A 12,877-nucleotide genomic window follows, 5' to 3' on the forward strand; every position below is an offset into this window, starting at 1 on the left:
TCCTTTATAATCATTTGCTTTGAGATCCTAATTTTTACTTGATCTCATTTTATATATTCTTCCTTAGCTTTTCCTTCCTATTTTCTCTCTAGTATTTTATAACTAGTTCTTCATTTCTAATGTAGCTTCATCTTTTCTTCAGTTTCCTTCCTGAGTTCGATCAGCTCACACTGCATATCTTGTTTTGTTTTTCTAACCCATTTCTCTCCTTAAATTTTTGGATGCCAGGTTCTATTCTGCTTGCTTGAGAATACTTAACAGTCCAGAGTACTGTGTATCCTATTTTGTGGTTATTTTTTTGAGGTTTCCTTTTTCAGGGCTGTGTGTGTATGTCTAGACTTGTTCATCAGCTGAAACGCTTTAATATATATATTCTGTTTTCTTTCAACAGCTGTGCAAGTTTGATTTTTTCCCATAGTCACTTTGTGGATGGTGTTCTTTAGTTTGTGAGTATGTTCTGTTAACTTAGTGAAGTGCAATTTTGCGAATAGGAAATGGTGAAGAAGAGGTTGGTGTCCCCTTTCATTTTTCAGAATCGTTCTCTTCTCCTCGCTGCTGTGACTCAGATGCATCATCCCTTTTTGGTTTATCTCTTTCTCTAGAAGCAAAATTCCTCCAAAGCTGTCACTTCCTAACCCTTCTCACTCTAAAACTCCTTCTCTGTAGCTGGTGCTATAAACTACCAAGTCCCAGTCCGAGTTCACTATTTTGGCACGTACTGCTGTACTTTCTCATTTAAGCGTATTTCATCTTCATTCAAGTCTTCCCTGTTTCATGGAGTCTGTAAAGCGTCCCACTCCATACTCTCCACACACACACACACACACACACACACACACACACACACTTGCAACAATACTGGAAGGTCTCCTGGAACTTGATAATTTTGCTATTTTTGCTTTGTAATTTAAAGTTCATATTATTCTGTTTCCTAGTAATCCAAAAGGTACAGGTCAGTTGGGTTTTGTTAGTGTTCCTTTTTGCCTATGGTTTGGGGAAGACATGTGGGATTATGTAGATTCAGACAGCTGAAATTATCCTTTAGATTTACAAACCAGTCAAAGCTATACTAATAATTTTCTTTAGTTTCCTATTCACTTTTTAAAAAGTTGCCACTAGAATAATTACAAATAAAGATTAGCCAGCCATAAAGATTAGTTTAAATTCATCTGTTCATTCAACAAATAAAGTATGTATGGGCTAATGTGGTTATATACATTTATCTTCACTTAATGTGATGAGACAATAAAATCATGCTAACTATATTTTAGATACTAAAAAACAAGTTATGGATCATAAAAATAGAATAAAATATAAACACTGTGCCATTATTAATACACACACTCATGTGATAAGCTCATGGGAACCTCTTGAGTATGTTAAACTATTTTTGAGTCATGTTTCCAAACTAGCTTTGGGTTGACTATGATTATTTTTTTATCATTCCAGAGTGAAGATAATAGTTTTATTTTCTAGCACTTACACCTCCTTATATATTACACAGTGTTAACTGTACACAGGTTTTTAGACCCTAATCTTCAGCATTCAGAACATAATATAGAGAATTCTTATATCCTTAGTTCTTTAAGAAATATAGAAAATCTAGGTACAGTGCAATCAAAAGATAGAACCAAGAAACAGTACTGCCTATAAATCTTCATTTAACTCTTAACTTACATATAAAATTCTTTCTCCATCATTCACTACTTTATATTTTATTTTTCAAACTGAACCACAGAAGATAAGTTAGAACTACCACTGATAACTATTTTCTAACTGATTTTAATATACTCAGCAATTCTGTGCTACTGATGTGCAGTTATGTCTTCCTTACGGAGTCAACTATCTTTCCCAGAATATATACGTTGTTTATTTCTCTTTAAAGTAGGAAAAAAAATTCTATTTTTACTTACGCTATCTACTTTTAATTGCAATTTCTGAGATTACTGAAGGTTCATATACAATTATAAGAAGTAATACAGAGCCCCCTCTACATGGTGCGATTCCTCCAAATGGTAGGTAACTAGTTTGCAAAACTATAGTATAATATCACAATCACGATACTGACATTGCTATAACCCACCAATATGATTCCAATTTTCTGTTTCAGTGTATTCATTTGTCTGTGCATGTATGTACAGTAAGTTCTATATAATGTTATTTCCTGTACAGGCTCATGTATCTACCACCATAGTCTAGAGACTGAACAGTTCCTACACCACGAGGATCACTCATGTTGCCTTGTTACAGTAACCACCTACTCGTCCTTCCCCTGGGTTCAGCTACTCCATAAGCTCTGGCAATGATTAATCTCTCAATTCTAAAACTGTGTTATTGTATCAAAAATGTTATGTAAATGAAATCATATGTAATCTCTGGAGATTTGCTTTTGTCAGGCAGCATAATTCTCTGAAGATTCATTCAGGTTTCTGTGTGTACTGCAGTTTGTTCCTTTTATTAATAAGCAGTATTCTATGGTTTGTATGCACCCCAGTTAATCCATTTACTTGCTGAAAGACATCTGGGCTGATTCCAGTTTTGGAATATTAAAAATAAAAACATTATGAACATCTAATTAGTTTTCATTTCTTTGGGATAATCAAAAGAGTGGTAATTACTGGAGGTTATGGTCACTTCATGTTTAGCTTCATAAGAAACCGCCTATAATACTTCACATTCCCACCAAAAACACGAGTGAACCAGTTTCTCCACTGTTGCCAGTTTTCTGTGCTGCCGTTACTTTTTACTTTAGCCATTCTGTTGGTAGTGTGTTATCTTCATAAGGTTTGAATTTGCATTTCTGTTTTGCTGCTGTTCAGCTGTTATGTCCGGCTCTTTGCATTTCCCTAGAGATGCTGAATATCTTTTCCTGTATTTATCTGGTACCTGTATATGCTCTTAGATGGAATGTTTTTGTCTTTTGCCTACTGTCTAAATGGACTGTTTGGGTTTTTTATTACTGTGTTTTGAGATGTCTTTATGTATTCTAAATACTAGTCCTCTGTCAGATATGTGCTTTCCAAATAATTTCTCCCAGTCTGTAGCTTCTCTTTTTATCTTCCTCACTTTGGCTTTCAAAGGGCAAATGTTTTAAAAATTATGTAGAGATACAACTTCTCAATTTTTCCCTTTGTGGACTGTACTTTTTGGTATCAAATCTAAGAATTAATTGCTTAACCCTGTATCTACAGAATTTTTTCCTATTTTTTTTCTAAAAGTTTATAACTTTACATTTTATGTTTAAGTCTATGATCCACTTTGAGCTAATTTTTGTACAAGCTGTGAGGTTTAAGTAGAGGTTCAGTTTTGGAAATATGAGTACCCAACTGTTTAACATCATTTGTTGAAAAGACCATCCTTCTTGTACTGAACTGCACTGTGCAATTCTAGAAAATCAGCTGGGCTATCTGTGTGGATTTATTTCTGGGTTTTCTATTATGTTCCACTGATCTATTGCTTATTCTTCCAATATCAGAAAACCTTGATTACTGTAAGTATATAATAATTCTTGAAATCAACTAGACAGAGATTTCTCCTACTTTATTCTTTTTCCAAAATTTTTAAAGCTATTCTAGCTATTTTATGTTATTTAGAATGAGGCTGAAAAAGTTTGTCAGATTTTGAAAGGAATTCATTAAAATTACACAATTTGGGAGAGAACCGACAATTTGGGAGAGAACCGACATCTTCAACATGTGAATCTTTCAATCAATGAGCAGAGTATGTTTCTCCATTTAAATATTATTTCAGAATTTATAGTTTCCAATACATAGGTCCAGGCCATATTTTGTTAGACTTACACCTAAGGATTTTTTTTTTCCCACAACTGTAAACAATATTGTATTTTTAATTTCACTTTCCACATGTTCTTTGCTAATATTTTGAAACACAACTGATGTGTGTATGTTTATCTTATATCCGGCTACCTTCTAAAATCACTTATTAGTTTTCCAGGGTTTTGCTTTGTTTTGGCAAATACCTTGGGGTTTTCTATACCAAAAAAAAAAAGGTGTTATTTAAAAAGGGGGAACAATTTTATTTCTTCCTTTAATTGGTATACCTTTTATTTGTTCTTGCCTTATTGTATTGGCTGTGACTTCCAGTACTAAAATGAATTTAAGAGCAGACATCCTTGCTGAGATAACCTTAATGTTTTAGGCAGAAAACATTCAGTCTTTCATCACAAAGTATGATGTTAGCTGTAAGTTTTTGAACATGTTCTTTGTAAGTTTAAGAAAAATTATCCTCTATTACCAGTTTTTAGGGTTTCTATCATGAGTGGATTACTGAACTCTGTCAAGAGCTTTTTCTAAGTCAATTAATGTGATCATGCCAATTTTCCTGTCTCTGTTAATATGGTAGATTACAGTCAATGATTTTTAAAATACTGACCAGCCTTGAATCCCTGGAATGAACTCTACTTCGTCATGGTATATAATTCTCCTTATTATATTGCTTAGCTCTATTTACTAATATTTTGACAAGGATTTTTCCATCTATATGCATTAAGGAAATTGGCTTGGTCATAATTTTGAGGGTTTTTTTTGTTTGTTTAACTGCCTTTGTCTGGTTTGGTATGAGGATAAGAGGAGCTTCATAAAACACATTGGGGAGGGTTCCTTCCTTTTCTATTTTTTGAAAGGAGTTGTGAAGAACTGGTGCTCACTGTGCTAAAATATGTGGTACAAGTCCCCAGTGAAAACTTTCCAACTTAATAGATTTTCTTAAGAGATTCTAAATTATGAATTTAATATCTTAACAGTTATGGGGCTACTAAAATTATCTAAGCCATGTAAGATGAGTACTTTGTGCTTTTCAAGCCACTGGTTCAACTAAGTCATCAAATTATATGTGCAGAATTGTTCCTTATTATCCTTTTGATATCTATAAGGTTTGTTAATAGTAGTAGTTTCAGTCTTAATACTGGAAATGTTTATCTTATCTTTTTCTGTCAGTCCTGCTAAGGTTTATCAGTTGGATTGATCTTTTCAAATAACTGCTTTTATTGATTTTCTGTTTTCAATTTCACTGATTTCTGCTCTTTTATTATGTCCTTCCTTTTGCTGGCTTTGGGTTTCTTTTGCTCTTTTTTCCAGGTTAGGTGGAAGCTTGCATTATTAATACATAACATTTTCTCTTTTTTCTTATGGAAGAATTTATACTAAAGGCCAGCATTTAAAGCTATAAATTTTCCTCTCCGTGGTGGCTCAAACAGTAAGGAATCTGCCTGCAATGTGGGAGACAGGGGTTCTGTCCCTGGGTTGGAAAGATTCTCTGGAGCAGGGAATGGCTACCCACTCCAGTATTCTTGCCTGGAGAATTCTACAGACAGAGGAGCCATGGGGTAGAGCGACTAACACTTTCCTCTCTGTAGTATTGCTTCAGCTGGGTCTCAAAATTTCTGATGTTATACATCTGCATTTCCATTCTATATATATATATATTTAATTTGCCTTGACATTTCCCTCTTTGACTCATGGATTATTTACAAGTGCATTGTTTATTTTTCCAATGTTTGGTGATTTTCCAGTTAACTGTTATTGATTTCCAATTTGATTCCAGTGTGGCAGAAAAACACACTCTCTCTGATTTTAATTCTTTTAAATTGAAGTTTGTATTACAGCCCAGGATATGGTGGTCTATCCTCATATGTGGTCCATAGGCACCTGAGAAGAATGTATACTCTGCTGTTGTCGAGTGCACGGTTTTATATTTATTAGAGCTTGTTGGCTGATGATATTGTTAAGTTCCATATCTTTGTTAATTTTTTGTCCAGAGATTCTACCTATCAATTATTGATAAGGGCACTGAAGTCTGCAACCGTAACTGCAGATTCGTCAATTTCTCCTTTTATTTTTGAAAGGCTTTTGCTTCACATATTTTGCAGCTCTGTAACTTAGTTTGTACACATTTAAGATTGCTGTCTTCTTGATGGACTGACCTTTTTTTATCATTAGACAATGCCCTTCTTTATCTCTAGTAATTCTGCTTTAAAATCTGCTTTATCTCCTTTTAATATAGCCATGCCTCATTTCTCTTGATTAATGTTTACATGATATATAATTTTCAACCCTTTTATTATCAACCTGCCTATTTCAAAACACCAAAAGCTGTTTTTTGTACCTAGCATATTTTGGGTCACATTTTTTAAATCTAATATGCTGATCTCTTCCTTTTACTTGGTATGTGTGTTAGTCGCTCAGTCATGTCCAGCTTTTTGTGAGCCCATGGACTGTAGCCCGCCAGGCTCCTCTGTCCACGGAATTCTCCAGGCAAGAATACCGGAGTGGGCTGCCATTCCCTTCTCCAGGGGGTCTTCCCGACACAGGGGTCAAGTCCAGGTCTCCTGAACTGCGGGCTGATTCTTCATTGCCTGAGCCAACAGGGATGCCCTTTTTGCATGTAGACTATTTACATGCAACCAAGTCTGCTATTTTAATGTTTTGGTTTGTTTTCTTTTCTGTGCCTTCCTATGGATAACCTGAAAATAATTTTTGAATTAAACTTTACTTCGATTTACTGATAGTGCTTCTGAGTGTACCAACTCCAAGAGTTGGTGATGGACAGGGAGGCCTGGCGTGCTGCAGTTCATGGGGTCGCAAAGAGTTGGGTACGACTAAGCGACTGAACTGAACCGAACTGAGTGTATCTCTTTTTCAGTGGTTGCTCTACATGTTATATTAATTACACAAAACTTTTAGTCTATCGGTTCCATTCTTTTAACTGTTCAAGTGAAGTACAGAAACCTTTCCTGTATTTTTACCTCTTCCAATTTTGTAATATAATTGCCTTAAATAGTTCCTTTACATATATTTAGAATCGCACCAGTGTTATAATTTTGATTCAAGTATCAAAGATAATTTAGAAAACTCAAGAGGAGAAGGAATGCCTATTGTATTACCCTAAGTTTTGCTTACCATGTTCTTTCTTCATTCCTAATGTTCTAATATGCCTTCCGTTTACCATTTCCCATTTAGAGAATTTTCTTTAGCCATTTTTTTAAGGTAGGTCTACTAGTAACAAATTTTCTCAGGATTCCCTCATCCAAGAAGGTCTTGATTTCCCCTTCATTCCTGAATAATATTTCCGCCGTGTATAAAACTCTAGTTGACAGCTCTTTTCTTTCAACACTTGAAAAATGTGCTACTTCCTTCGGACCTTCAGAGTTTTTGATGACAGATCTGCTTATGAGAAACCAGATTGTTTTTCCCCCATAAAAAAGGTACCTTTTCTCACTCACTGCTTCTAAGATATTTTGTCTTTCCTTTTCAAAAGTCTAATTATAATTGAAGTTGATGTAAAGTTCTTTTGGCTTGTTTGTGGTTTGCTCGGCTTCTTGGATCTGCAGCTTTATGCCTTCTGCCAAATTTGGGAAGTCTTCAGTCATTCTTTCTTCAAGTGTTTTTTCAGCCCTGTCTTCTTTTTCCTCTCCTTCCAGGACTCCAATGACGCCAATGTCAATAATTTTTGTTATAGTCCCATGGGTCCCTAAGGATTTTCACCCCCACTGTACTTCTTCTGTTATTTAAACTGGGCAATTTATATTGTTCTATTGTCAGGTTCGCTATACACTGTCTCTTCCATTCTGGTGTTGAGCCTATCCATTAACTTTTAAATTTTGGTTACTGCATTTCTCAGTTCTAAATTTCTATTTCATTTTTTCTTTATATCTGCTATTTCTTCCTCAGGACTTTCTATTTTCTCATTTGTTTCAAGTGGGCTTAGGAACTTTCACTGATGTATAGGTATTTCTATGATGGTTGCTTTAAAATATTTGTCAGATAATTCTAACATCTTTCACTGCTCCCTTTGTGGCCTCCACTGATACCACAGGTAGAAGGGGGATAGCCTCCCTATCCAGGAGGTAGGAATTGGTTAAAGTCCTGACTCTCATCTAGGCCTCCTCTAACATTACTCCAGTGGGAAGGGAAAGGAACACCTTTTTACTATTAGGTGGCAGTGTAAGGCTAGGCTCCCCACATGGTCTCTAACAACAATTAACCACAGTAAAAGGAGAATGGCAGTGGAGAGGTTCAGTACTGCCCAGGAGGGAAGAAACTTCTGGTCCTAGTCACTCTTCTCTGAAATCACCCCGGCAGGGGGATGGAACACCTTGTTACAACTTTGAGGCTCCCTACTGAGCCTTGGCTGACATGGGTTAGGGCAACAATCTTTCTGGTAGTGTCTGGCTACAGCACAGCAGTTACTGGCTAAGTTTTGTGCCTTGCCAGGCTGTCCTTTCCCCAGTCTTTTGGCTAGAGACAGCAGACTTATTAGTCTGTGCTATTTGCTATTTCCAGCCTGCCAGCATCTTCAGCTCCAAATTTGGGATACATTAGGCAAAAAGAAAACCCAGGGAACTCACCCCATGTCATTCCTTGAGTCCTGAGGTCCCTAGTCTTTATGCCTTTTCTCCACCTTTCAGAGTCTTCTTATGTTTATTTTATATATAATGTTCAAGATTTTCAGTTGTTTAAGCGGGAGGAATAGGGCAATGTACATCTACTCCATCATCCTGAAAGCAAAAGTCCCCACTTTTTAAACTGGCTCCCACTATGTTCAACCACACAAATTCCTGGAAAAATGAGGGTAGAGTCCATGGAAGAGAGTTTTCTTTACGTGATGCTTACATATTTGGACAAATTTGGACTACTCTACCAACCAAATGAGTTATGTGACCAAGCCAGCCATATAAGAATGTCCAAATTACCTGTTAAATCAGGGTAGCACTTATGATATAAACGTGTATAAACTAAATATCTGGAACACTTATGATTTCACAAATGCTTATGAATTTAACAATTTTCTATTCAAAACTTTAAAATGATCATTAACTTGTGTTTATTTAGGGAACAAAAGGTCTTTCACCTAATCTGATCTTTCCCAAGACACTACAAGGAACCATACAGCCAAATCCAGTTTTAGACTTTTGAACACATTTTGACATAATAAACAGATATTTAAATGTACTTTCCCCCAAAGAAAATAAAACTATACTAATAAAAATGGCCTAGAATAGTACCTACCACTGAATAAGCAACTCAATAAAACCACCTATAAAAATACAGTGTTTAAAATTTACTATTAAGTAGAATGCTCTCCTCTAGTTAATGTCAAACATATGAGGTTATACCATTTAGATCTTCTTAAAATAATACACTCTCAAATATGCTTGGCAATAAGCAGATTCAAGATTTCTTTGATTATAAAGTTCGGAGAGACTGATTTTATATAGACAGTTCTAATTAATCAGCGAGAATCAAGTTTTTTAAAATATTAATGTAAGTAATCTTTTGGCTGATATTATTTTTTTCAGGATTAATAACAAGACATGTAAAATAACAGGAAATTAGAAACATATTATTTTAGTATTCTCACTCCCTTCAACAGTTACAAGGACATAAATGTTAATGTAACAAAGTAGAGATTTCCTTAAATCACCTTAATCTAATGCAGAGCTCCACAAAATATCCTAGAATATTTTGTGAATATGTTCCTCAGAATTCTAGTATCCTTTGAAATACTAACAGATGTCCCACACAGAAAAGGTTGGTTAATTTCTCTATTACAGGAATACGGAGGGCATTTAAAATTAAATGTGCATTGTAAACTTCCCAAAGAGTATTACAGTTACACAGTTTCCCAATTTTATTTAATCAGAAGTCTTCTTCCAAACATCTATTAAATCTATTGGAGACGAGTGCTGAACAAAACGCACTGTGAGAGACACAGCAGCAGCAGAGCCCTGTACACAGATGAAATGGAGATAAAACGGAGGCCAGAAACTTAATAAATACTACAGTTACAGCAACTAAGAAACAGTTCAATAAAGCAAACAGTGGGATGAAAAGCTGTTTTAAAAAACTGTATAGGCAATTTTTAGCTCTTATTTAAAAATTAGTCTGCTATCAATCATGCTGAAAAATAACCAAAGTTATATATAGATGTTATAATGATAAATTAACTAAGTGGCAACTCCATTCTTATTTAATTTTAAATATTACTCTCAAGTTAATTTATTTAAATATGGAGATAAAACAATTCAGAAACTGGGTGTTTCAGACGAAGTTAAGAAACAAACAAACAAAAAACCTCTTATTTTTAACAGAATTTCATACTTACTGATCTGAAATTAAATACCAAGTGTTAACCACAGTGAATACACATAACTATAGTACTGTGGCTCAGTAAACAGAATATGTAATAAGCAAAACACATAACCATCAATGCTGTGTATGAAGGTAAGTATATGTGTGTATATATGTGTGTATATATATGTAGTCAAGCATGTTTGTGTATGTATGAATAAACAGCCAATAAGGCAAATATACTAAGACCACTAGTAAGAGTAAGAAAATAAATTTTAAAAGAGTTCAACTTAAATTAAGGCCAAATATATAATAGTCTGAACAAGATTTTATAATGCTTCTTTTAACTAGATATTTATAATCCACATTTATACCAAATTCTTTTTAAAACACATAGCACTAACAAAATACACAATGGCAAGCAGTGATATAACATTAAATTTAGATATTATATGATGATTTCTGCAGTTTAAGTGTAGGTTGTAAGTTTGAATTCAGAAAATAAAGGGAAATCACTTACCTCTAACTAAAGTTCTCTGAAGGTAGTATCCTCCTTAGAACTCCTATCTTGGGTAGTCTCACCTGCTGTAATTTCCCTCAAGAGACTCCAGCAAAATCTAGGAAGTTTTAGGTTCCCTTCTGTAAGCCCTATTAGCGCATGTGTGTATAAGCCTGCTTACATCCTGCTTCATAGATGTAATTTTCAATTTCCACCGAATAATCACCACCACCATCATCCATATATCAATGTAGGACAGAATTGGAGAATTCCGTTCAGAAATGTGACTTTTTTCACTTCTCCAAAAATATCCTCCAATTCACTTCACTGCTATGTCGGTAACGTACTGAGGAGAGTGGTATCAATTCAGCAGGCAAATAATGAAAAAGATTTAGCTATTTTTTTAATAGCTGAATACTCAAGTATTATATTTGCTGAATACTCAAATATTATATTCCAACATAACACAAATAAAATTAACTTCCTCAAAATTCAATAAATATGTAAGAAAAAAACTAAACATGTTCATGAAAAATCTTAAATAAAAACATTTTCATAAATAAAGTAGAAAAAATAGTATACATCACTTGGGACTACTGAGCACTTCCCTCGTACATTTCCTTAAAGAAATGCCAAAGTTTTAAAATCAGTTAGGAGATAAACCACTGAAAGATAAACCTTAACAATTTTTATGTCTCTTCTACCTTAAACTGATAAAGTAAAAACAAAACAAAAATGAAAAATAAAACTAGCCACTCAAGCCAAGGCCAATCTCATATACCTAGAATGGAAGTTTACAAGGGTATTATTATGTACTTAACAGAATTTTTCTAATCTGTTCAGGAAGCTGACTGAATCACTATATCATACACCTGTAATTTACATAATATTGTGCAGGAACTATACTTCAATAAAAAGAAAAACATGCACTTTTAAAGCAAAAGAGGCCAAATCTTCCCCTATCTCGGAAAGGCCTTTTACTTTGGATTCCCACTGACTGATCCCATAACTTCTTGCTGTTATTGCCTGACAGTCATATAAAAATAGGAGTAAAAAGCAAAGGGTATCAATTGTCCTAGAGACTACTAAATAACAGTTAAAACCCTATTTTAGAGGCTAAAGTATGGACTAATTTTAAGAACACTGATTTTACCTGCAAGCCACCATCAGCCTGACTGCAGCATAAGTAAGATTATCATGATGAAATCTGACTTTTTCAGATATATTAGCTGTGAAAGTTTCCCCTGACTCCTAATAGGTTCGAATAAATGTTTCTAAATTCTAATTTTAAATGTCAATTTAACTTCTTCCATGACTCTCCTTTTGTATAAGCAATTAAATACGCAAATGTAAGAATACAATAATAAAATTACCAAAAAGCAGTTAAAAACAGAGAACAAAAGGAGAAATGAGAAAATCTTAATCACCCAATTTGATGATATATAAATAAGCTAATTATATATAATTCTGATTCTTCAAATTACCTGTGTTTATAAAATGCCTGGGTCATTTTAAAATTAAATTTTAGAAGAGGAATGCTTTTTCAAAAAATATGGTCTGTGTTTGTCTTAATAACTAGAGGTTATTCTTCTCACAAAAGTATATGGAACAAAACAGTGCTCTCAAAACAAAAAAGTACTTTCCAAAAAAAAAAAAGAGTAACAACAGCAGTATTTATAGGAAATTCCCTGGCAGTCCAGCGGTTAGGACACTGCATGCTCACTGCCAAGGGCCCAGATTCAATCCCTGACTGGTAGAACTAAGACCCCCCAAGCCACCTGGCAAGGTCCCCCAAAAATAAATGTTAAAAAGTAGCATTTATAAAATAGACTGTTTATAGAGGTTAAAAAAAAGATAAAGTGAAATAATCTAGTCACTTCTACAAAAGAGTAAAAGATTGAGCCACGAGGCAGTACATCTGTATACTACTTCTCTTAAACATGCACTATTAGGACTCACTGAAGGGTCAAAAATCTTCTAGATCTTGCTAGTTTAAATGCAGGAATGACTAACAACCCAAGAAGGTGTATCTAGGATGATACTTACCTTAGGATATATTATATCACTGTGCTATTATGTATTCTGTGTATGGATACACAAGCAGTCAGCTGAAAGGTACACACCACACTAGCAAACGCTTGGCTGGACCCGTAAGGCCGGATGACCAATGGAATATCAAGATATGTGTCGATTCTCCAACCCTCATAGCCACATTCCAGACATCTCACGTAGTCCTTCAGCTTGCCTTGGTACAGTTCATTTATAAGATCAGCCTAAAAATAAGAACATT

At 34.5% G+C, this 12,877-nt stretch overlaps 1 protein-coding gene across 2 annotated transcripts in view; it reads right to left on the bottom strand.

Annotated features, from left to right (window-relative positions):
• The window catches only part of USP47 (ubiquitin specific peptidase 47), a 105,113-nt gene that overhangs the window by 40,252 nt on the left and 51,984 nt on the right, over positions 1-12,877 (bottom strand). For both annotated transcript variants that reach the window (XM_040258370.1, XM_040258371.1), the window contains one exon: positions 12,711-12,860. In XM_040258370.1, the coding sequence (XP_040114304.1) occupies positions 12,711-12,860 (150 nt within the window). The remainder of the gene's footprint in view (positions 1-12,710; positions 12,861-12,877) is intronic.

The sequence above is a fragment of the Oryx dammah genome, unplaced genomic scaffold (genome assembly GCF_014754425.2).
Source record: "Oryx dammah isolate SB20612 unplaced genomic scaffold, SCBI_Odam_1.1 HiC_scaffold_17, whole genome shotgun sequence".
Lineage (NCBI taxonomy): Eukaryota > Metazoa > Chordata > Mammalia > Artiodactyla > Bovidae > Oryx > Oryx dammah.